The sequence below is a fragment of the Nicotiana tomentosiformis genome, chromosome 11, assembly GCF_000390325.3.
Source record: "Nicotiana tomentosiformis chromosome 11, ASM39032v3, whole genome shotgun sequence".
Lineage (NCBI taxonomy): Eukaryota > Viridiplantae > Streptophyta > Magnoliopsida > Solanales > Solanaceae > Nicotiana > Nicotiana tomentosiformis.
This window is the reverse complement of record NC_090822.1, coordinates 98,725,582-98,751,703: the sequence shown is the minus strand read 5'-3', so window position 1 is coordinate 98,751,703 and position 26,122 is coordinate 98,725,582. Positions and strand designations below refer to the sequence as shown.

The 26,122-nt window shown below is 38.1% G+C and overlaps 2 protein-coding genes and 1 long non-coding RNA gene across 3 annotated transcripts; 2 read left to right on the top strand and 1 right to left on the bottom strand.

The window, feature by feature from the left end:
- Positions 1 to 1,648: 1,648 nt before the first annotated feature.
- Positions 1,649 to 2,414, top strand: LOC117281778 (protein CLAVATA 3). Its single transcript, XM_070188447.1, has 3 exons — positions 1,649 to 1,957; positions 2,065 to 2,101; positions 2,211 to 2,414. Exons 1-3 carry the CDS (start codon positions 1,788 to 1,790, stop codon positions 2,376 to 2,378), a joined length of 375 nt encoding a protein of 124 aa, XP_070044548.1. The 5' UTR covers positions 1,649 to 1,787; the 3' UTR covers positions 2,379 to 2,414.
- A 517-nt stretch (positions 2,415 to 2,931) lies between these two features.
- On the bottom strand, positions 2,932 to 4,618 carry LOC104117501 (pentatricopeptide repeat-containing protein At1g05750, chloroplastic). The gene has a single exon (XM_009628562.4). The coding sequence runs from the start codon at positions 4,541 to 4,543 to the stop codon at positions 2,987 to 2,989; it is 1,557 nt and encodes a 518-aa protein (XP_009626857.1). The 5' UTR covers positions 4,544 to 4,618; the 3' UTR covers positions 2,932 to 2,986.
- Positions 4,619 to 23,894: 19,276 nt separating this feature from the next.
- On the top strand, positions 23,895 to 25,235 carry LOC138900913 (uncharacterized). Its single transcript, XR_011412257.1, has 2 exons — positions 23,895 to 24,180; positions 24,861 to 25,235. It is a non-coding gene; the product is annotated as an uncharacterized lncRNA (long non-coding RNA).
- The last annotated feature ends 887 nt before the right edge of the window (positions 25,236 to 26,122 follow it).

Sequence of the window (26,122 nt, the reverse complement as noted above, 5' to 3'; positions counted from 1 at the left end):
CTTTTTGAAGTTTTTTAAATTTTCAAAAAATTTTAAAATTCATTTTCAAGTGAAAATTTAAAAATTTTATGACCAAAAACACTAATTTCAAAAAAAATAAATTTTTTTTTGAAAAAAAGTAAAATTTTTCTTACGTACAAACGAACTCTAAATATTGATATGATTCTAATAGCTATCCATACTAAGCTATATTACAAAAAAAAAAACTCATATCTAATGATTACACTTATTAAGATCGATAGTCAGCACTACTTCAAATGTGAAAAATCCAGCTCTGTTATCCTCTGTACTATCCTCAAACTTACCTATTGGGTTGTACAGTTGAGAACTGATGCAAAGGGAGGCGCAGGTGTCCTTTGCATTAAAAATGGTACTACTTACTAATGTCTTCTTTAAGTTGATAAGAAAGCATGCAGCTGTTTTAAACAGAGGCCGTCACTCTTAAAGCTCAGAGTAAGAAAGCAAATATTGAAGAAAAGGTGACAGTGAAAGACGATCAGTTCTGCGAATCTATAACTGAAACTGGGAGTTCTATGGGTCTTATGTACAGCTAGCTAGCATATTGGTTTTACTAGTACTGTATGATCACGTCACAATATCTTATTTACTGCTTTGTCTGTTTCATTATCATTGGTCTATACTACTTTTAAAGAATAAGTAACAACACTTTTTTTGCCTCCTAAAATTGGACTTGCACTTGTACTTTGCTCTTCTTCCTACGATTATGTAGTATCCCAACAATTCTTGTGTGGTGACATTATGCTTTAATCTGACTTTTAATAACGAGTGACAATAGCTTGTCTCCAAACTTTAAAGTCGCGACTGTATTCAACTACTATATTCTTTGGGGTTGTTTTGTTATCGGATCAGTATTAAATTTACGATTGCATTTATTCACCATTTGGTTATTGGTATCAGGTAATGTCGATATATATAAATATTTTACTAAAATCTTGAAAATATTATTTATCCTATATTGAAGGTGGTGATTACAACTTTCATCTGAATCCGACGACTAAGATTTTGTAGGATTATGTCAGTGACATTTTGTTTAGTTTGCCCCCTAAAATTGGAATTTGTTTCAGAGTTTGAAAAACTTTTTTTGAATTAATTTCAGGGAAGAAATGGTTTGAATTTGATATGTTTGGTCCAAAGCGACCAAAATAATAACGTTCTTTATATTCTACTCTCTACATGCCTCTTATGTTCTTTAAAAATCTAGGAGTCTACATGTCTATACCCAAAAGATCGATTAGAAGAAAAAAGGTAGATAGGGTGCAATTTGAAGAGTGAAATTCAAATTGAAAACTGATTAGCATATTAATATTTTTTTAACTTTGACGTCATAGTTTACACATTTTGCTTGCTTGGTTAAATTGCATATTTGAAAGTAAGAAACCTTTTATAAATTTAGGTGATTTTGGAGAAGTGATTGTAAAAATAATTAAATAGTGGTAACTTTTAAAATGACAATATCCTTTTGTCTCAAAAATGAATGACTAATTGAGTTCTAGGAGAAGAGTTTGGATAGGTTACTCAGTAATTGACTTCTTGCAACTTGCAAGGGACAATTTTGACGTTTAGAGAAAGGAGTTAATATTTTCTTTGAGCAGACTAGTAAAGAGAAAGAAAACCAAATAAAATTGAAAGAAGGATAATGAGATGAGATCACCTGAGGGTTTAAAAACTGCACTGTCCTGTCATAAAAGTATACTCCTATGATATACTAAAATGGCTGCATGGCTCATCATTATCTTTGCTCTATAAATTGGCTTTAACTTCACTCTATGTGTATTCCATATCTTGATCCGTTTGTTTCTTACTCACTTATAGATCAACAACTTGCATCTACTGCATTTCTGTTCGCTTCTGAAATGACTAATTTCACTGCCAAACGTTTCACCCTCTTCCTCTTGCTGTGTGTTTTGGTTGTGCAAGAATCTCATGGTCTCTCTCTCTCTCTCTCTCTTGGGAATTTTTATGTATGTACAAAGATTTTTTCTGTGTTTGATCATTGCTTTATTTTGATGCAGGGTGCACTAGTAGCTCAAAATGCATTTCACAAAAGGAAGTTGCTTCTGTGAGAATACTAAACAGAAAGGTGTCAACTTTGCTCTATATGACTTGCCTAATGCTTTTCATCTTTTTCTCCTCTGCTGATTTCCATGATTAAGTAATTCTTAAACTAGAATTTCTAAATGTGCATGCAGGTTTTAGGAAGCCAGCGGGCTGCTTTTGGAAAGGGCTTAAATGGAAACTACAATCATTCAGGGAAGATTAATGACAAGTTTGCTGATTGGGAGCTTAGGGGAATTCCAGCTGGTCCTGATCCATTGCACCACAATGGTGCTAATCCGAAGAAACCCCGGACTCCATAACTTTTTTAACTCCTCTCTATAATCCAGCAGCTCTTGTTGATGCAGTACTAATTTTGTTTTATCTCTATTTCCAAGTTTATGGTGAAGGCTATATGGAGTCACGCTTCTGTTTTTTGTTGGTTTTTTGGCCCAAAAAAAGTTTAAGAAAGTGTAAATGGCCTTAGGCTAGCTACTTGGAGTAGAATTTCATATCTAGCTGAAATGTATATATGGTTTTGATGCAAAGTTGTCCTTTTTATTCCTAAGATATGTTAAGAATGAAACATAGTTTTTGCTATCACAAATGAACACTCTCAAAGTCATGAATGCAATAAATGTTTTTGGACCTAGAGGGCTTTCTGGGGAAAAAAGAAAGAATGGACAAACCGATTGTGAAGATGGTGTTTTTTTTATAAGGATTGTGAAGATGATGGACTTTCCCTAGTAGGGTGACTTGCTACCAAGTTGGGCTTAAGCCTCTTCATTTCCTTGCAGTACTGAGTTGTGCAATTTTTGTTCTTATGCTATCTCAATAATTAGATATAAGTTGAACTACACAACTAGATCTGTCTAGTTCAAAGCAAAAAGCTGCTATCTTTATATTATGTGTTGCACAGAAATGAAAGTTATCAACCACATCCATATGATTCATTCACATTATCTTCAACATAGCCAGACACTCTTAACTCACCTGACAACAGCTCAAGCATTGCATAAATCTGCTGTGAACGGATATGGGATCTATTTCCAGCCACAAATTCATTAACAACACCATCAATCTCGATGGAACTGATTCCTGGTCTCTTTTGTATTCCAAGATCCTTCATTTTCTTCCTCACAGTGCTAGCTCCGTGCCAACTTCCAACTGCAGCATATATATTAGATAGCAACACATGATTTGAATCTCCACCCGGATCCAACTCATAAATATAATGCATTAGCCTTTCAGCTAGTCTTACATCCTTAAGATTTCGACAAGCTGCTAATATAGACCCCAATACAACTTCATTTGGCTTCACAGTCATATTCTTAATAACACCTAATGCATCTTCTAATCTTCCAGCACGGCTGTAAAGATCAACTATGCACCCGTAATGCTCAATCCTTGGAGAAATCCTATGAACTCCTTTCATTGCTTTGAAATACTTTAATCCCTCCTCAACCATACCAGCATGGCTACATGCAGTGAGAACTCCTGTAAATGTCACAGCATCTGGTTTAAACCTTTCCTTTTGCATCAAATTGAAATATAGTAGAGCATCCGCTGCATGCCCATTGACAGCTAAACCTACAATGATTGAGTTCCATGAAACCAAGCTTCTCTCGAACATTTTATCAAATACCTGGCATGCCAATTCTACACATCCACACCTACAATACAAGTCGATTAACGTGTTATTAACACGAACATTGTTCTTAAATTCACGTCGCAAGATAAATCGGTGCAACCATAGGCTTATACCAAGTGTCCCCAAATTAGCACAAGCAGAAAGCACCGAAATCATTGTTACATAATCAGGCTCCACCCCAGATAACTGCATTTCTTGAAACCATACTAAAGCTTCTTCAAAAAGCTCATTCTTGACAAATCCACCAATCAAGGCCGTCCAAGAAATGACATCTCTCTCAGGAATTTCATCGAACACCTTAACTGCATTCCTGAAATCGCCATTTCTCATGTAGCCATCAACCATGGTGTTCCAAGTCACCTTATTCTTGATACCGACATGATCAAAACTCAATCTAGCAAGCTCCAAAAGTCCAAACTTAGAATACATATCGATAATAGCAGTACCCACTTTCACATTCTGAGTATCCAACCCGAGTTTTTTAGCATATGCGTGAAGAGCAGATCCGATGGAGAGAGCTTGCGCGGGAAAATGGGCACAGCCGGAGAGCATAGTAACGAAGGTAACGTGATTGGGTTCAAAGCCGTAAATCCTCATGCGGGTGAACTCGGAAACTGCCTCGATTAAGCGGCCGTTTCGGCAGTGATTGGCTATTAACGAGGTCCAAGAAGCAGTAGAGTCGAGATTATTGCTGGGGTTCTTAAGAGCTAATTGGAATTTTGAACGGCTGCGATCGGTGGTGGTGGCGTTTTTGTGAGCGAAATGAGTGAGTGGCGGATGCGGAGACGTCGACGGCAGAGAGGTGGCGGCACTGACCGTGTAGGCAGGGAGGGCCATTGCATATTTCAAATTACGGTTGAGATATCCTCTATGAAAGGATTTTTATTTACTTGTGTATTTATTTGTTTGTTTAACTTTTCTAAGGCCCATTTGTTGCTACATAACTAAAAATTATAAATTTGACGATATATTTAAGTATTCAAATATTGTATTAATATATTTGGATACTAAATAATTAAAACAATTTGTTTTCTTAGCATCTAATTATATGTATACAATTTTGTCAATGTTGAAACTAATAAATACTAGTAATTAGTTTACATGCATTTTGATATTGTATCAAAAAATATTAGAAAATATAAATTTATATTGTGTTGTGGGTGTTGACTAGTGGTGGTTATGGATTATTAGTGGTGTTGGTGGCTGACCGTAGGACTGTACTACTAAAAGTTCATCAAATTCAGATGGAATTTTCTGACGAAATATATTTCTGTCACAATTCTATAAATATAATAATTGATTTATTTATTTAGATATTGATGTCTTTTTAAATGAAACGTGACGCAACTTTCGCGTACTCTAAACATTAATACTTGCCATCTCTCACTTACTTGCTTATTTATCGTGTATATTTCCTTTTATCTTCTTGTAGACAATAAATTTGTGTTAGAAAAATAATCGAGACTGAAAAATATTGCAACAATTGTTGTATTTGATTTCAAATAATTTGAGTGTACAACCTCTATGAATCCTCTGATTCTTCTTTCCAACAGTAAATAAATTCAAGGGCCCTTGAGCTCGAGCTTGAATATATAGTTGTTGCCACGAACGATGATCTTGAATTCAACTAACACGAACTTTGATTTGAACTCGTACTCCTTGAATCTTGATTTGTTTTTCGTTCTTGAGCTTGAGCTCGATTGCTTGAACTTGAACTTGATTTGTTCTTTGTTCTTGAGCTTGAACTTGATTTGTTCTTCGTTCTTGAGCTTGAACTTGATTGCTTGAACTTGAACTTGTGGAGGAATTTGTAGCGTTTGATCCACGAGCTCTTTCTTGCTTCTTGTTATAACTTCTGATATCTTTTCTGATTTATGAAGATCCCTATTTATAGTTGTGGGAGGGAAGAGTTATGATAAGAACAAACTCTTTCCGACCAATCAAATTAAAGTGTGACAAGGCCGCATTTGATTGGTCAGAACATGTCACTGGAACACGTGGCGCGATTTCATTGGCCTTTTAATTTGTCTTGGCATGCCTTGTCATTTTGACACATGACATGATCCTATTGGCTCTTCCGTTTGACTTGGCATGCCACGTCATTTGACACGTGGGACCAAATTGGGCCTCTAGGAAGATAACATATTGAGCCTAATGAAGTGATTAAATGAGCTAGCTTAATGGATTTAGACTTATTTATTTAATTCATATTGGACTAACATAATTAATCTAATTATATTAGCCCATAATATTTATTTGGACTGATATAGTCCAAATTATTTTACTGAATTTAAATTTAATAAATTTTGCATGCCAACAAATGCCCCGTACTTTAAGATTTACTTGAGGTGTAAACTTAATAAAGCTCAAACGAGGCTTGAAGTATTGATAAATGATCCTCGGATCAACTTACCTCAAAACAAGTATTTTTGTGGTTCATTTGTATTGCATAAATTATGCCAGCTGCTTAAAATAATTTGACTATGAGACTTAAAAGTCAGACTATTCCTTAGAAAGGAATAAAGCTAAGCCACGTTGAATAGGCACATAATGGTACCTGAATCAAATGTTACATGGAAATGCCACTTTTTCCATAATTTATAAAAGCATATTTTCAATTGTAATGTCCACTAACACGTTGCATCTTCAGTGCATCCACGTGATAACAATTTGTATCATTTTCAAAGTGCTTTCCTTGTTTAATGGAATTTGGTGTCAACGTTACTTGTTACTTGGTTAAAGAGACAACCATGCATTATTGATTCCTTGTTGCAAACAAATTACTGCCGCCGCCTAAAAGATCCAATTTCCTTTCGGGGACGGATTATACCAATCCCACATCGAAATTAATCCTCTGTCAGTTGCCATTCACCCTCTATATAAAGTCGTATGCTTTCCACCCCTGAACAACATCAATTTGCAGTATTTGCAAGCTTGTTAAAGTGTTCCGAATCTTAGCGCACCGAACTGTTTTTTAGATTTCTTTTAAAAAAAATATCAATTTTATATAAATTTATAATCGTACCGATAATTAGGATAAATTTTTTATTTTATAGAAATAAATTAAAAAATATCGAACCGTACTGAATAAATTTTACATGTGAAAAATATATTTATATAGTAAATTTAAAAATAATAATGCATTAAATTTTTCTTTGGGCCTTGGAATTATGAAAACTGTTAAAAGTCAACAAGTAATTAAACTCAAAATATTAATTCCTAAAACCTATTATGCTACTTCTACTTAAACTAAGTTATTTCAAGTATCTTCATTAACAAGACACAAAGTAATCTAGCGATTATAAGTAGCAAACTATAATGTATTGAATATGTTTGAATATTTTTCCTTTCATATAGTTTAGATTTATCTTTTTGAATATTTAATCTTCTATAGACTTTATTCTTGAGTCCCAGTTTGGTTAATATTTTTTCACCCTTGTGATTTATATTTTATTTACCTTTGCTTGATTTCTTTTACGTTGTTGTAGAATAGTTGATGGATCTATATGTTACATCCCGCATTTTCGTATATAAAAGTTTCGTCGTAAATTAATTGACGTAAAATTCTGGAATGAGGTTATTTTGAAATTATAAGCATTATGCTATTTCAAACATGTGATAAGTAAATTCGTGAAGGAGAAAGGGTAAGCAAATCGAAGAAAAGGAATTTCGTCAAAGTTTGACATTTTTGGATAAAATACGGTTCGAGCCAAAATACTCGGTATTTATGGACTAGTGCCATACAAGGTACCACATGACCATGATAGTGAAGTATATGAAGTGTGTTAAAAGTGAGTGGTATTTTAAGTAATTTGAGATGATTCTTAATTATGTGGGTAATTGGTTAATTGCTGGATTAGTAGAGAATTACTAAGTTAATTAAAAAATTGGTAATTAATTAAAACATTTTGGATTGTCATTTGGATAAGTTTCACCGTGGCAGCAAAGGCTTAAATTATTGTGACTCTTTGGATAAGACTTTGTTTTGGACATGACACACAAGGAGCCATTCTTTACACGGGATAAGACTTTGTCTTGGACATAACACATAAAAAAAAACCATCCTTTACACGTGAAAGTCTTGGGATAAGGCTTTGTCTCAGACTTTGTCTCGGACATAACACATAAAAATCATTCTCTACAAAGTCTTTGGAGATGACTTTATTTTGGGCATAACACCAATATGCATAATGAGTCCTTGTTTACCTTTGTTTGCTTTCTTTATTAATGATATAACTTGGAGAAATTTGAAGACATGATAGAAGAAGGCTGAAAGAATTTTTTGAAGATGTAGATTATGGAGTGAATATTAGTCGGATAAGAAATAACGTGCTATGATATCAAGAATATCATACGGATTTTCCTCTACTACGATCCGCCGTTATGTGTTTCATCGCGATTGGCATGTGTTGGAAGGATTGTCAAGAGAATCGGTTCAGGTATGTTAAGGCTATCCCTTCTTTCTTTTTGGCATGATCTATACGACACGAACGAAATGAGCAAATGCACAACTTCTATAAATGACTCTATTCATAGAAATATTAGGGGTGTCTATATTCTTGATTCCCCATGTATCCTATTATTTTATCATTTGTTCATGTGTCTCAGAAAATACGTAAGTTGATAAAATTTATTTCATGATATTAATCAAAGGCATAATGGTCTTATGACACTCTGAAAGATTTTATTGACGTACTTCTCATGCATTGCATTCATTTACATTGATCCATGACCAGATGGCGTTATATACGTGTATATATGTATATTATATGTATATGGAATATGGAAAAAGGTTACGACATTATATATGCACCACCACCTGATCAGCTGGTATACGTTGATGATTTGCCCACAGTGACCGAGATGATATGATGGGATGCCCTCAGAGGCTTGATGATGTTATGAACGCATATACCCATGCATGATATGACATTTATACGCATATGCATGATATTATAATATTAAATAATTCACAGAACTATTCAGATATACATGTTGAGTCTTGTACTCCATGTTTCTCTCATGTCTATTGTTTACTGATTTCTATTCCTTACACACTCGGTACATTATTTGTACTGACATCCCTTTTGCTTGGGGAGGCTGCGTTTCATGCCCGCAGGTCTCGATAGATAGGTCGAGAGTCCTCAAAGTAGGCGATCAGCTTAGCGGAAGATGTTGGTGCACTCCATTTACTCCAGAGTTGCTTGTTTGGTCAGTATGATTTAGATGTGTATTGTTTGGTATGGCGGGGCTCTGTCCCGACCTTTATGACAATTATGTATTCTTAGAGGCTTGTAGACAGATGTCATGTACGTAAAAGATTGTATGGCCTTGTCGGCCTATGTTCAGTGTACGAGTGGTTATTTTGGTCTTATAGGCCCGTATGTCTTATGTAAAAGTTGGCATTACATGTCGTATTAGACTTATCTCATGGCAGCCTCTCCGGCTCAGTTATCTATGATAGTATGATACGAAAAGGTACGTTATGTTGGTACTCAGTTGAGTAAGGTACCAGGTGTCCGTCGCGACCCATCAGTTTGGATCGTGACAAAAGTGGTATCAGAGCTGCTCCGTCCCAGGGAGTCTACAAGCCATGTCTAGTAGAGTCCTGTTTATGGGTGTGTTGTGCACCACACTTATAAGCATGATGCTACAAGGCATTTAGGACTATCACTCTTTCTTCTTACTCTAGATCGTGTGGTAGAGCTCAGTTGTAAGAACTCAATTTTCTTACTCTATCTTATTCAGAATACGACGATGCCTACATCTAGAAAGATGGTTGGTAAGAGATTGAATGTGGCTATGGAAGAGTTGGGTCAGAGGAACTCAATTTTTGCATCATGCCTATGATGGATAAATATGAGGTATTCATCAGATCATGTGTGTACTAAGATGTGTAAACTTCTTGATAAGGATCCCTAAGGCAAGAATGTCTATCCACTCTTACGGCAAAAAGGAATAAGAGAATCGGAAGGTAGATACAAGTTTCAGCAAGTAAAAGAAGCAAGATGAAAAAGGGTACGAGCTACCCAGCTAATGAAGATTATCGCAGAGGAATATAAGCCTTTTGAGTAGTATAAGAGAAGACAGGATATCAGGATCTAGCTGGGGTTAGGGTAATCCAAAATGGTTGATGGATTGTTAGCGTTAACTGATATTTTTGAAGGATATTGCAAATGTACTAATACATCTCCTTGTGAGACACCCAGATGGTGCACTCTAAAATAGTACAACTAGATATGAGTACTACAAAGATAGGCACTAGAAGCCTGGAAGGGATAGATATTACCTTAGTATGGCTCCCGTTCGTAGTAGAGAAAGAATATTAGGCAACCCAAAGAGCCAGTGGATGAAGAAAGGAGAACTAAAAGCAAAAGGAGTATCTTGCTTAAGTTCTCAGAATAAAGTGATAGACAGAAATGCTAGCAGGGAAATAAGAAGAGAGTTAATAAACCATTATGAGTAAGATGTGATACATGGATAACAACGGTAGATAAAAAAAATGACAGTATTACAGAGTCTATATGAAACGACCCAATTTCACCTATAAGTCGTGATGGCTCCCAACACTACAACTAGGCAAACCAACTGATAAATTAAGCATACATTGATAAAATTTAAAACCAAGAAAATCTATTAAAATCCAGACTCTACCAATGTGTGTGCCAAAATCTGGTGTCACAAGTGTATGAGCATCTAGTAGATTATATAAAACCTCAAATACTGTCTGAAATAAAAATAGACATAATGAAAAAAAAAATACAAAGAGAGGCACTAGTAGCTGCAGAACGGATCAGAGAAACAGCTCACCACTATGCCCCTAGATAACGTGGGAACAAGACGATAGGTCTCCCACTAGTACTTGCCTTACTTCCTGCACAAAAAGTACAGCAAGTGTAGTATGAGTACGTGAACAACGTGTACCCAGTAAGTATCAAGCCTAATCTCGAAGTGGTAGAGACGAGATGACCGGCTTTGACACTCACTATGGGTCAATAATAATAATAATTGAAATACAACTAGGATATTTAAATCAGTATGATTTACAGAGTTTAAAATAATTTATTTAATCAGCGAAAATAATCAAATTTCTTCAAATGCAACAATTCTCAATATATTAATTAAATTCCAAGTTTTTTTCTTTCAATTTATCAATTAGCTTCGCAAGATGAAATAAATTATTAAAGTATCGTGTAATTATTAATATTATTAAGCACGATTTCTGCCGAGAACGTACGACCTGATCCAGAGTGTCATGTACACTGCCGAGGGACGTGCGGCGCGATCCATAGATGCATCTATCCTGCCGAGGCGTTCGGCCCGCTCCACAAGAAAGGAGGACATTTTCTTATGTACCTCCGGAAGGATAATATATTTATTATGAGATTAATTCGTGAGGAAGAATAATTTCTTTTAACAATTAATTAATTTTAAACAGAAAATCAAACATATAAATTTTTCCATTCTTTAATAATGTGATATAACAATTCACAATATATATATATATATATATATATATATATATATATATATATATATATATCAAATAATATTAATTAAATAAGGAATACAATTTACACAAGTAATTCACTCTTTAAGTCCTAAACTACCCGGACTTTAGCATTAATAGTAGCTACGCACGGACTCTCGTCACCTCGTGCGTACGTAGCCCCCGCAATTATCAATAATTATTTAATTTAATCCCTATGGGGTAATTTTCCCCTCACAAGATTAGACAAGAGACTTACCTCGTCTCAAAGTCCACTTTTCAATTATTGCGTCGTGTAAAATTCTCGATTCGATGCGAAAAAATCCGAAACTATCCAAAAGTTATATAAAATAATTAATATATGTTCAATAAATTCGAAATTCATCTATTAAATAAATTACCCTATCCAAAATGATAAATTTTTAAAATTCACCTCGGGCCCACGTGCTCGGATTTTGGAAATTTTCGGATGAAAACGTTACCCATAATCTCAAAAACTTGAATATATAATTTCTACCCAATTCCATAACCATTTCCATGGTGAAAATCAAAAATACCAATTTCTAGGTTTTTCTTCAAAACTCCAAATTTTTACAAATTTACATGTCTAAATCCATATATAAACCATGTATTTAACTTGCAATAGGTGTGAATTAACTTACCTCTAAGTTTCTAGGTGAATTCTCCTCTCACGAAGCTCCCAAGATCGTCCAAGAATGAAGAAATGAGCAAAAATGCTCAAATCCCCGCTTTAAACACTCACTGCCCAACGATCATCGCGCCCGCAGCAAAATATTTCGCATCCGCGGCTTCGCACCCGTGATGAATTTTTCGCACTTGCGGATTCGCACCCGCGATGGATTTTTTTGTACCTGCGGATTCGCACCCGCGATAGATTTTTTGCACCCGCGGCTTCGCACCCGCGATGGATTTTTCGCACCTGCAGATTCGCACCCGCGATAGATTTTTCGCACCCGCGGCTTCGCACCCGCGATGGATTTTTCGCATCCGCGGCTTCGCACCCGCGGTGGAGTTTTCGCACACGTGATCACACCAGATATCAGGTGCCTCAACTCTTCTTCAAATTCCAAATTCGATCCGTTAACCACCCGGAATCCACCCGAGATCCTCGGGACCTCAACCAAATATACCAACAAGTCCTACGACATCATACGAACTTATTTGAAACCTCAAATCACATAAAACGACGCTAAAACCATGAATTATGCTCCAATTCAAGCTTAATGAAACTTAAAATTTCCAACTTCTACATTCGATGTCGAAACCTATCAAATCAACTCCGATTGACCTCAAATTTTGCACACAAGTCATAAATGATATAACAGAGTTATAAAAATTTTTGGAACTATATTCTGACTCCGGTATCAAAAAGTCAACTCCCCGGACAAACTTTCAAACTCAAATTCTTGTTTTAGCCATTTCAAGCCCAAATTTCACTACGGACTTCCAATCACGCTCCTAAGTCCAAAATCACCATACGGAGCTGTTGGAATCATCAAAATTCTATTCTGGGGTCGTTTGCACATAATTCGATATCCGGTCACTATTTGAACTTAAGCTTTTTAATTATTTTATCAAAATTCCATATCTCGGGCTATGGACCTCGGAATTTAATTACGGGCATACGCCCAACTCCCAAATCACGATACGGACCTATCGGAACTGTTAAAACACTGATCTGAGTCCGTTTACTCAAAATATTGACCAAAGTCAACTCAATTGAGTTTTAAAGCTCTAATCCACATTTTAATCCATTTTTCACATAAAAACTTTCCATAAAATTTTATGGATTGCGCACGCAAGTCGAGGAATGATACATAGTACTTTTTGAGGTCTTAGAATACATAATTAATTATTAAATTTAAAGATGACATTTTGGGTCATCACATTCTCTACCTCTTAAATAAACGTTCGTCCTCGAACGGGTTTAGAATTATACGTGAAGTGCTGAATAAGTGTGGATATCTGCTCCACATGTTTTCCTCGGCCTCCCAAGTCGCTTCCTCGACTAGTTGGCCCCTCCACTGGACTTTTACTGCAGAAACCCTCTTGGACCTCAACTGGCGAACCTGTTTATCAGCAATGGTAATTGGCTCCTCTTCATAACCCAAGCTATTATCTAGCTGAACTGTGTTGAAGTCTAACCCATGTGATAGGTCGGCATGATACTTTCGGAGCATAGATACATGAAAAATCGGATGAACTCCCGATAGACTGGGTGGCAATGCAAGTTCATAAAAAACCTCCCCAACTTGTCTCAACACCTCAAATGGGCCTATAAACCTTGGGCTCAATTTCCCCTTTTTCCCAAATCTCATGATTCCCTTCATCGGCGAAACCTTCAAGAGAACTTTTTCACCTACCATAAATGATAAATCACGTGCTTTCTGATCCATGTAACTTTTCTGCCTGGACTGTGCTGTACGACGTCGCTCCTAAATCAACTTTACCTTTTCCAAGGTATCCTTTACCAAATCAGTACCATATAACTTAGCCTCACCGGACTCAAACCATCCGATAAGTGAACGACATCGACGGCCATATAAAGCCTCAAATGGAGCCATCTTGATGCTGGATTGGTAACTGTTATTATAAGCAAACTCAGCCAAAGGCAGGAAACGATCCCACTGACCTCCAAAGTCAATCACACATGCCCTGAGCATATCCTCCAAAATCTGAATTGTCCGCTCTGACTGCCCGTCGGTCTGCGGATGAAAGGCTGTGTTGAGCTCTACACGGGTCCCTAATTCACTCTGTACTGCTCTCCAGAAATGTGAAGTAAAGTGAGGGCCTCCATCTGATATGATGGAAATTGGCACACCGTGCAACCGAACTATCTCTTGAATATAAATCTGGGCCAACCTCTCTGAAGTATACGTAGTCACAACTGGAACAAAATGTGCCGACTTGGTCAACCTATCAACAATGACCCAAACTGCATCAAACTTCCGCAAGGTCCGCGGCAACCCAACTACAAAATCCATAGTAATTCGTTCCCATTTCCACTCTGGTATAGTTATCTGCTAAAGTAGGCCACCTGGCCTCTCGTGCTCATATTTAACTTGCTGGCAATTTAGACACCTAGCTACATACTCAACTATGTCCCACCAATAATGATGCCTCAAGTCACGATACATCTTCGTAGCACCTGGATGAATAGAATACCGAGAACTGTGTGCCTCCTCCAAGATCTTTTTCCTCAGTTCATCCACCTCAGGAACACACAGACGATCCTGGAGTCGTAGAATACCATCTGCACCAATAGTGACTTCCTTGGCACCATCTCGTAGTACCATTTCACGAAGAACCATCAAGTGTGGGTCATCATACTAGCGAGCTTTGATCTGCTCAAATAGTGAAGATTGGGCCACAACACATGCAAGAACTCGGCTGGGCTCTGAAATATCCAGCCTCACAAGTCTGTTAGCCAATGACTGAATATCTAAGGCTAATGGCCTTTCCTCTGCTGAAATGAAAGCCAAACTACCCATACTCTCTGCTTTTCTGCTCAAGGCATCTGCAACCACATTTGCTTTGCCCGGATGATACAGGATAGTAATATCATAATCTTTTAGTAACTCCAGCCATCTGTGCTGCCTTAAATTTAGGTCCCTCTGCTTGAACAAATGCTGCAAACTGCGATGATCAGTGTAAACTTCACAAGACACCCCATAAAGATAATACCTCCAAATCTTAAAAGCGTGAACAATCGCAGCTAACTCCAAATCATGTACCGGATAATTCTTTTCTTGGGGCTTCAGCTGACGTGAAGCATATGCAATAACTTGCCCTTCCTGCATCAATACACAACCCAAGCCAATGCGCGAAGCGTCGCAATACACTGTATACATCCCCGAACTGGAAGGCAACTCTAACACTAGTCCTGTAGTCAATGCTGTCTTGAGCTTCTGAAAGCTCACCTCACAATCATCGGACCATCGAAACGGAGCACCCTTCTGGGTTAATTTGGTCAAAGGTGCTGCAATAGATGAAAAACCTCACGAACCGATGATAATAACCTACCAAACCCAGAAAATTCCTTATCTCAGTCACCGAAGTGGGACGATGCCAATTATGAACTGCCTCAATCTTTTTGGGATCAACTTTAATACCTTCGCCCGATATAATATGTCCCAAAAATGCTACAGATTCAAGTCAGAACTCACATTTAGAGAACTTAGCATATAGCTTTTGTTCCCGCAAAGTCTGAAGCACTACTCTCATATGCTGCTCATGCTCCTCCTTACTGCGTGAGTAGATCAAAATGTTATCAATGAAGACAATGACAAATGAATCAATATATGTCCTGAATACCTTGTTCATCAGATCCATAAACGCTGTCGGGGCATTAGTTAAACTGAAAGACATTACCAGAAACTCATAATGACCATATCTAGTATGGAAAGCAGTTTTCGGAACATCCGAATCTCGAATCTTCAACTGATGATACCCCGACCTCAAATCGATCTTATAGAACACCCTAGCACCCTGCAACTGGTCAAATAAGTCATCAATACGCGGCAACGGGTACTTGTTTTTAATAGTGACTTTGTTCAATTGGCGATAATCAATACACATTCGCATTGTGCCATCTTTCTTCTTCACAAATAATACCGGTGCACCCCAAGGCGATATACTCGATCTAACAAACCCTTTGGCTAGTAATTCTTCAAGCTGTTCTTTCAACTCTTTCAATTCTTTCGGAGCCATGCGATACGGTGGGATAGATATAGGCTGAGTATCTGGAGCCAAGTCAATACAGAAATCAATATCACGATCAGGTGGCATACCTGGAAGATCTGAAGGAAATACATCGGAGAACTCCCGAGCTACAGGCACGGAATCAATAGCCGAAGTCTCTGCAGTAGCATCCCAGACATAGGCTAGATAAGCCAAATAACCCTTCTCAACCATGTGTTGAGCCTTTATAAAAGAAATAACTCGATTAAATGAACTAACAGACGAACCCTTCCACTCCAGCCTAGGCAAAGATGGAATAGCCAAGGTAACGGTTTTGGCATGACAATCTAGAATAACATGATATGGAGATAACCAGTCCATACCCAGAATAATTTCAAAATCGATCATCTCGAGCAATAAGAGATCTGCTCTAGTTTCATAACCACAGAATGTAATAATACAAGACAGGTACATCCGATTCACAATAATAGAATCACCTACAGGAGTGGACACATAAACATGAGTACTCAAGGACTCACGAGAAACACCCAGGAATGGAGCAAATAGAGATGACACATATGAATACAGTGGATCCTGGATCAAATAATACTGAGGCATCTTTTCCGCAAACAGAAATAATACCTGTAATCACAGCATCTGAGGCTTCTGCATCTGGTCTAGCCGGAAAAGCATTGAACCGAGCTGGAGCGCCAACTGGCTGACCTCCGCCTGGCTGACCTCCACCTCTAGGACGATCCCTACCCACCTGTCCTCCACCTCTTGGTGGTCGGACTACTGGTGGAGAAACTGGTCCGATAAGCATAGGCTCCTGACCCTGTTGTACTGGTCTACCCCGAAGCCTGGGGCAAAACCTCCGCATGTGACTGGGATCCCCGCACTCGTAACAACTCTTCGGTGCGATGGGCTGCTGACTAACTGTCTGGCCCTGGGGAACTGAATACCCACCGGGAGGATCCTGAATAGCCGGTGGGCGGTAAGAACTCTCTGGTATAGCACTGAGATAAGGTCGCACTGGAGCACCTCGATGAGGTGGTGGTGCTGGATATGGGGGTCTGCTAGACTGCCCCCTCACAAACTGACCTCTGCCCCCAGACGAAGCACCCCTAAACTCTCCAGAGTACCTGCACCGCTTATCTCTCATAATCTGCTCTCGGCTCTGCTGACGCACACCTTCAATCCTCCGGGCTATCTCCACAACTCGCTCATAAGAAGTACCCATCTCAACCTCTCGAGCCATAGTGGCCTGAATACCAGTATGTAAACCGGCTACAAACCTCCGCACTCTCTCCGCCTCATTAGGGAGTATCATAAGTGCATGGCGAGATAATTCAGAAAACCTCGCCTCGTAATCAGTCACTGACATCTGACCCTGCTGGAGCTGCTCAAACTGAAACCGCAACTCTTCCATCTGGGAGGGTGGAATATACCTGTCCAGGAAGATACAGGTGAACCTGTTTCAAGTCATGGGAGGAGAATCTGCTGGTCTGCCAAGAGCATAAGACTGCCACCATCTACGGGCTCTGCCCTCTAGCTGAAAAGTAGCAAAGTCAACCCCATGAGATTTCAATATCCTCATGTTGTGCAGTCTGTCCCTGCAACGATCAATGAAGTGCTGTGGATCCTCATGTCGCTCACCCCCAAAGACAGGAGGATGTAGTCTAGTCCATCTGTCCAATAGTTTCTGAGGATCGGCGGCTACAGCTGGCCTGGGCTCAGGTGTAGCTGCTGCTACTGGGTGGGCTCCACCCACAGGTAGTGCACCCTGGGTCTGATATACAGTAGCTGCCTGTCCACGAGCCTGCGCGGTAGGGGTCTGTGCTCCCCCGCCCGCCTGAGATGTGGCTGGGTCTGCCGGAAATAAACCGGCCTGAGTCATATTGTCCATGAACCGCAGCATGCGACCCATGACATCCTGAAATCCCGGTACAGATGTGAAATTCATCGGAGCTGGCTCTGCCACAAGCACCTCACCCTACTCCTCAATGATGGGATTCTCTGCTGGACCCACTGGCGGCATAACTGGAACAGTCCTGGGGCGTCCTCGCCCTCTACCACGGGCTGGAGCCCTACCTCGGCCTCGACCTCTAGCAACTGGGGGAGTAACTCTTCCGTGGTCTGGAACTTCATTCGAGCGCGTTCTCACCATCTGTGAGAGAATAAAAGAAGGATATTTAGTACTACATTAATTGCACGATGGAATATGAAGAAAGGTAATTTTCTAATACCCTATAGCCTCTTGAAGATAAGTACAGACGTCTCCGTACCGATCCGCAAGACTCTATTAGGCCTGCTCATAACTTGTGAGACCTAAGTGAACCTAGTGCTCTGATACCATGTTATCACGACCCAATTTCACCTATAAGTCGTGATGGCGCCCAACACTATAGCTAGGCAAGCCAACTGATAAATTAAGCATACATTGATAAAATTTAAAACCAAGAAAATATATTAAAACCCAAACTCTACCAATGTGTATGCCAAGACCTGGTGTCACAAGTGTACGAGCATCTAGTAGATTATACAAAACCTAAAATACTGTCTGAAATAAAAATAGATAGAATGAAAAAAAATACAAAAAGATGCACTAGTAGCTGCAGAACGGATCAGAGAAACAACTCACCACTATGCCCCTGGATAACGTGGGTGCAAGACGATAGGTCCCCCACTAGTACTTGCCTCGGTTCATGCACAAAAAGTGCAGCAAGTGTAGTATGAGTACGTGAACAACGTGTACCCAGTAAGTATCAAGCCTAATCTCGAATTGGTAGAGACGAGATGACCGACTTTGACACTAACTATGGGTCAATAATAATAATAATTGAAATACAACTAGGATATTTAAATTAGTATAATTTACAGAGTTTAAAATAATTTATTTAATCAGCGAAAATAATCAAATTTCTTCAAATGCAACAATTCTCAATATATTAATTAAATTCCAAGATTTTTTTTTCTTCAATTTATCAATTAGCTTCGCAAGCTGAAATAAATTATTAAAGTATCGTGTAATTATTAATATTATTAAGCACGATTTCTGCCGAGGACGTACGACCCGATCCAGAGTGTCGTGTACACTGCCGAGGGACATGCGGCGCAATTCATAGATGCATCTATCCTGCCGAGGCATTCGGCTCGCTCTACAAGAAATGAGGACATTTTCTTATGTACCTCCGGAAGGAGAATATATTTATTATGAGATAAATTCGGAAGGAAGAATAATTTCTTTTAACAATTAATTAATTTTAAACAGAAAGTCAAACATATAAATTTTTCCATCCTTTAATAATATGATCTAACAATTCACAATATATATATATATATATATATATATATATATATATATATATATATATATATATATATATATATCAAATAATATTAATTAAACAAGGAATATAATTTACACAAGTAATTCATGCTTTGAGTCCTAAACTACCCGGACTTTAGCATTAATGGTAGCTACGCACGGACTCTCGTCACCTCGTGCGTACGTAGCCCCCGCAATTATCAATAATTATTCAATTTAATCACTATGGGGTAATTTTCCCCTCACAAGATTAGACAAGAGACTTACCTCGTCTCAAAGTCCACTTTTCAATTATCGCGTCGTGTAAAATTCTCGATTCGATGCGGAAAAATCCGAAACTATCCAAAAGTTATATAAAATAATTAATATAAGTTCAATAAATTCAAAATTCATCTATTAAATAAATTACCCTATCCAAAATAGTAAAATTCTTAAAATTCGCCCCAGGCCCACGTGCTCGGATTTTGAAAATTTTTGGATGAAAATGTTACCCATAATCTCAAGAACTTGAGTATATAATTTCTACCCAATTCCATAACCATTTCCATGGTGAAATTCAAAAATACCAATTTTTAGATTTTTCTTCAAAACTCCAAATTTCTACAAATTTACATGTCTAAATCCATATATAAACCATATATTTAACTTGCAATAGGTGTGAATTAACTTACCTTTAAGTTGCTAGGTGAATTCTCCTCTCAAGAAGCTCCCAAGATCGTCCAAGAATGAAGAAATGAGCAAAAATGCTCAAATCCCCGCTTTAAACCCTCACTACCCAGCGATCATCGCGCCCGCGGCAAAATTTTTCGCATCCGCGGCTTCGCACCACCGATGGATTTTTCGCACCTGCGGATTCGCACCCGCGATAGATTTTTTACACCTGCGGATTCGCACCCGTGATGAATTTTTCGCACCCGCGATGGAATTTTTGCACCTGCGTATGCGCACCCGCGATGGATTTTTCCCACCCACAGCTTCGCACCCGCGATGGATTTTTCGCATCCGCGGCTTCGCACCCGCGATGGATTTTTCGTATCCGCGGCTTCGCATCCGCGGTGGCGTTTTCGCACCCGCGATCACACCAGATATCAGCTGCCTCAAAAATAAGATTGTACTTATCTAAATCCTATATATATGCAACGATTCCAGAACATTATGCAAGCATGACGTCAAGGAGAGGAAGTAGGGGTTCCGGCCCGGGATGTTATTGATTAAAAAAAGAGCCAGTAGGAGAGGTAAGTTAAGACAAAGGGAATAACCCAAGAAAGTTTACGTGAGATATTGTTATGAGAATGGGCCAACGAGCCGTTAGCAGTTGATTCAGAAAGAGCCTAATTATGGCTAGACAAGAAGATACAGATAAATCAATAGATCGTGCAAGATAAACATAGTAAAACCCAGTATAGTGAATTTAGCCTTGTAGTTATGACATCGTGATCCTTGAGATATATTCATATAGGAGTTGGGGAAGTTAAAAAGGCACCGTATGAGTATTACGGAAATAAAAGAGAATGCCACTGTGAAGACAGTCAAAATATCAGTTCAGAAGCAAACCTACAAGCACAAGGGCGTGGAGGTAAGTAACTTATAGGCGGGGAAGAACATCAAATATTCCATCAAGGATACGATGTGATAAGCTTGTAACTTTACAAGAGCTAGAAGGTCTCCCTAAATACTACAACGAAAGACTAGCTGAGAAAATAAGGAAGAAGGCTTCAACCTAAGCACAGTGACCAAAAAGGAAAGGGTCTTGTAACAACAGTCTCACAACAATATTGTATGCACTCCATAAGGAAGTGTCACCTAGCATGGCTAATGAGCGGGAAATAAAACCAAAAGTAATATTCGAGACCATATGAATTGCACAAAATTCCGACATGCATGGGAACTAAGATAAGCTAAGTATGCACGCAACAATGGGGCAGAAAGACCAAGAAAAGTAATTGCTTACGTTTAAAGAAAGCTAAGATAGAACGAAAGGAATTATTTGATCAATGATCTAGAGTTAGTTATGTTATGAACGCACTCAAGATTTCAGAGTATCATCCATGCAGTATATATGTTGACAATCATACAATCGTAGAAGACTCCGGTATAAGTTAAAAGAAAGAATTAAGCCCAGAGTATAGACAAAGGATTGAATTGTTAGAAGATTTTGTCATAGATATTCCATAATTCCCATGAAAAGCTAAAGTAATAACTAATACCAGGAGCCGCATATCGGAAGATAGCTTAAGCCTACATGAAGGCTGATCAGATGGAAGAGGAAACTAAAGAGTTACATCAACTCAATAAATCAGGAGTCTGATTATTGGACCAAGAAAATTTTAGACATCGTGATTGAGAACATTGCAGGATCACTCTTAAATACAAGAGAGATAGTACAATAGGCATATTCTATAACAGCTCTACGATAACGCAATTATAAGAGTACAACCTCATAAGAAGTCAGTATGAAGCTCTCTTCGGATTATTTATGCACCAGAGGTGCAAGTATTACAGTAGAGCTTCAAGTTGTCGATGTGAATTATACCTCTATGGACGGGAGGTCATGAAAGAGATAGAAGATGTGATGCGAGATTTTAAGGTAAGTAAGGTAAAGATGAACAACGTACGAGATACTCAAATACAGAAGGTTGTGAATAGTCCTTACTTCGGATAGAAGGCTAGAAGTGCGGGGATTTAGTATCCAGGAATGATAGTAGCATCGTCAGTGGCTTGTCTTCCAGCCTATGGTTTTTAGGTATCGAGGAGTCTAATTAAGAGAGTAAAGAAGAGTTAGAGATGATGTGATATTGCAGAATGACATAAGAAAATCTATGATGCAAGCAAGTTGAAGGAAGGTTGCGAGTAGTAACTTGGTCACAATCTAAAGTATGGTAAAGCGACAAAGGGTTTAGGAAGACAGGAGTAAGGATAAGAAAAGGCAAGTGCGAAAGTGACGAGAATGGACCTCGGGATTAAGCCCATGAAAATAAGAGAATTGATGGTTTCTCTAAGTTATAGAAAGCTCAGTATAGCCTGAATGAACTCAAAGGAGTCTAAGACTAGAAGCATTTAGAAGAGATGGAATGTTGCCCTGGTAGTAGAATGTGGGTGTATTTGTGATAGATAAAGGATGACGTTTGGGCCTTCGATTGAGTAATGATTTGAAGAGGATTTCATGAACTGTACAGGATTAAAATACCCACGTAAGGTGAATCACATTTGGATGCTATAAAATACGATTATGGAAGTATAGTATCGCCCCTAGGTGGATCAGTCTAATTACTTCAAATGTTCCACGATGCAACGTGAGCCCTAGTGATTACATAAGAGGTTTCAAGTTATCAGTGGTATATTGTAGATCAATATGGAGGTGAATCAATACCGGATGGACAAAAGTCACAAAGTATGATATGAGATTAGGTCGTCATTCTTAAGATAAACAGTAACGAGGAAGCATTAAAGGACTTAGACTTATACATATATGATAAGTAACGAGAGTAACCTGGAGTTTGGTAGAATACCTCAGTAACGATAAATCGAGGTAAGAGTTATGGTGTAGTATGACCTACCTAGATGCAGTAAAGTCATACAGATGGATAATTGGGGCTATGAAACAAAATATAACAATATTCGTAAGTTCAACAAAGTATCGAGCGAAGAACTTCGTTGTACTTATAGATGCCCAGAGGGACATCTTATTAAGCTTTGTATATGTTCACAAAATGAGGCCTAGGGATTGGCTAAAAGCTTGAGGAAAAAGGAGAGAAGAGTCGCATAGGCGCACTTACAAAGTCAGAGTTATACAGGGTGCATGATAAAAGATAGAAACAGTTACAAGATTGGAATGATTTCGACCACGAGTCGTGGTGTGAGAAAGAGGCCAAAAGGGGGGGATGCCCTGGCGTTTTGGATTCATTCACAGAATAGTTGCCTAGATGGCAAGAGAAGTACTAAAGTATTCGCAAGAGTTATAGGTTATGAAAATGATAAGTGCATCAGTCAATATTCGAGGACGAATGTTCCAAAGGGGGGGAATGATATTATATCCTGCATTTTTGTATGTAAAAGTTTCTTCGTAAGATAATTGACGTAAAATTTAGGAATGAGGTTATTTTGAAATTACAAGCATTATGCTATTTCAAACACGTGATAAGTAAATCCGTGAAGGAGAAAGGGTAAGCAAATCGAAGAAAAGGAATTTCGTCAAAGTTTGACATTTTGGGATAAAATATGGCCCGAGCAAAAAAACCCGATATTTATGGACTAGTGTCATACAGGGTACCACATGACCATGATAGTGAAGTATATGAAGTGTGTTAAAAGTGAGTGGTATTTTAAGTAATTTGAGATGATCCTTAATTATGCGGGTAATTGGTTAATTATTGGATTAGTGAGGAATTACCAAGTTAATTAAGAAATTAATAATTAATTAAAACATTTTGGATTGTCATTTGGATTAGTTTCATCGTGGCAGCAAAGGCTTTAGTTATTGTGACTCTTTGGATAAGACTTTGTTTTGGACATGACACATAAGGAACCATTCTTTACACGTAAAAGTCTTGGGATAAGACTTCGTCTTGGACATAACACATAAAAAAAACCATCCTTTACACGTGAAAGTCTTGGGATAAGACTTTGTCTTGGACATAACACATAAAAACCATTCTCTACAAAGTCTTTGGAGATGACTTTATTTTGGGCATAACACCAATATGCATAATGAGTCCTTGTTTACCTTTGTTTGCTTTCTTTATTAATGATATAACTTGGAGAAATTTAAAGACATGATAGAAGAAGGCCGAAAGAATTTTTTGAAGATGAAGATTATGGAGTCAATATTAATCGGATAAGAAATAACGTGTTATGATATCAAGAATATCATACGGATTTTTTCCTACTCCGATACATCGTTATGTGTTTCATCGCGATTGGCATGTGTTGGAAGGATTGTCAAGAGAATCGATTCAGGTATGTTAAGGTTATCTCTTCTTTCTTTTTGGCATGATCAATACGACACGAACGAAATGAGCAAATGCACAACTTCTATAAATGACTCTATTCATAGAAATATTAGGGGTGTCTATATTCTTGATTCCCTATGTATCTTATTATTTTATCATCTGTTCATGGGTCTCAGAAAATATATAAGTTGATAAAGTTTATTTCATGATATTAATCAAAGGCATAATGGTCTTATGACACTCTGAAAGATTTTATTTAGGTACTTCTCATGCATTGCATTCATTTACATTGACCCATGATCAGATGGCGTTATATACGTGTATATATGTATATTATTTGTATATGGGATATGGAAAAAGGTTACGGTGTTATATACGCACCACCACCTGATCAGCTGGTATACGTTGATGATTTGCCCACAGTGGCCGAGATGATATGATGGGATGCCCTCAGAGGCTTGATGATGTTATGAACGTATATACCCATGCATGGTATGACATTTATATGTATATGCATGTCATTATAATATTAAATGATTCACAGAACTATTCAGATATACATGTTGAGTCTTTTACTCCATGTTTCTCTCATATCTATTGTTTACTGATTTTTATTCCTTACACACTCGGTACATTATTTGTACCGATGTCCTTTTTGCTTGGGGACGCTGCGTTTCTTACCCGCAGGTCTCGATAGATAGGTGGAGAGTCCTCAAAGTAGGCGATCAGCTTAGCGGAAGATGTTGGTGCACTCCATTTGCTCCAGAGTTACTTATTTGGTCAGTATGATTTAGATGTGTATTGTTTGGTATGGTGGGGCTCTGTACCGACATTTATGACAATTATATATTCTCAGAGGCTTATAGACAGATGTCATGTACGTAAAAGATTGTATGGCCTTGTTGGCCTATGTTCAGTGTACGAGTGGTTATTTTGGTCTTATAGGCCCGTATGTCTTATGTAAAAGTTGGCATTACATGTTGTTTTATACTTATCTTACGATAGCCTCTCTGGCTCAGTTATTTATGATAGTACGATAAGAAAAGATATGTTTTATTGGTACTCGATTGAGTAAGGTACCGGGTACCCGTCGCGACCCATCGGTTTGGGTCGTGACACTATACTCTAGCCATCTTTCATTTTTTTATTTCATCACCCGTTGAACAGTAAAAATGTCTATAGAGTTTTGCTAATTCCTTTAAAAGAATATATATTATTTCATTCTACTTCTACTGGTGAATTACATGATATTTAAGAAAATACCAAAAATTAACCGAACTGTACCGATACCAAAGAGAAACCGCCATGATTGAGACGGTTTCGAAAAGCCTAATTTTGGTTATACATAATAGAATAATCAAAAAATTAGTATGGTACAAATTTTATAGCTTAACTTACCGAACTGAACCATTGACACCCCTACCTTGACAGGTAAAAGTATTTTCTTTTCTTCTTTTTTTTTTCCTCCCTTTTTTTGTAGGTCAAGAAATTAAGAGTAAATTCCTCCATGCATGGAGAAGGCTATTTTAGGATGTGAAGGGATGGAAACTCATAACCACCTGAATATCAGAGAGATTACTCTCAATGTGGCCCGACTATCGGAGAGATTACTCTCAAGATAACCCGACTATCGGAGAGATTACTCTCAATGTGGACCGACTATCGGAGAGATTACTCTCAAGATGACCCGACTATCGGAGAGATTACTCTCAAGGTGGCCCGACTATCGGAGAGATTACTCTCAATGTGGCCCGACTATCGGATAAATTAATCTCAAGGTGGCCCGACTATCGAAGAGATTACTCTCAAGGTGACTCGACTATCAAAGAGATTACTCTCAATGTGGCATGACTATTGGAGAGATTACTATCAAGATGACCTGACTATCTAAGAGATGACTCTCAATGTGGCCTGACTATCAGAGAGATTACTCTCAAGATTATCCGACT

Excerpts from the sequence above, each read along its gene's own strand:
- LOC117281778 (XM_070188447.1), top strand. The coding sequence starts at position 1,788 with ATGTGTATTCCATATCTTGATCCGTTTGTTTCTTACTCACTTATAGAT. Across the intron at positions 1,958-2,064 it reads GAATCTCATGGTCTCTCTCT|AAAGGAAGTTGCTTCTGTGA; the intron begins CTCTCTCTCTCT and ends ATGCATTTCACA. Across the intron at positions 2,102-2,210 it reads TGAGAATACTAAACAGAAAG|GTTTTAGGAAGCCAGCGGGC; the intron begins GTGTCAACTTTG and ends ATGTGCATGCAG.
- LOC104117501 (XM_009628562.4), bottom strand. The coding sequence starts at position 4,543 with ATGGCCCTCCCTGCCTACACGGTCAGTGCCGCCACCTCTCTGCCGTCG.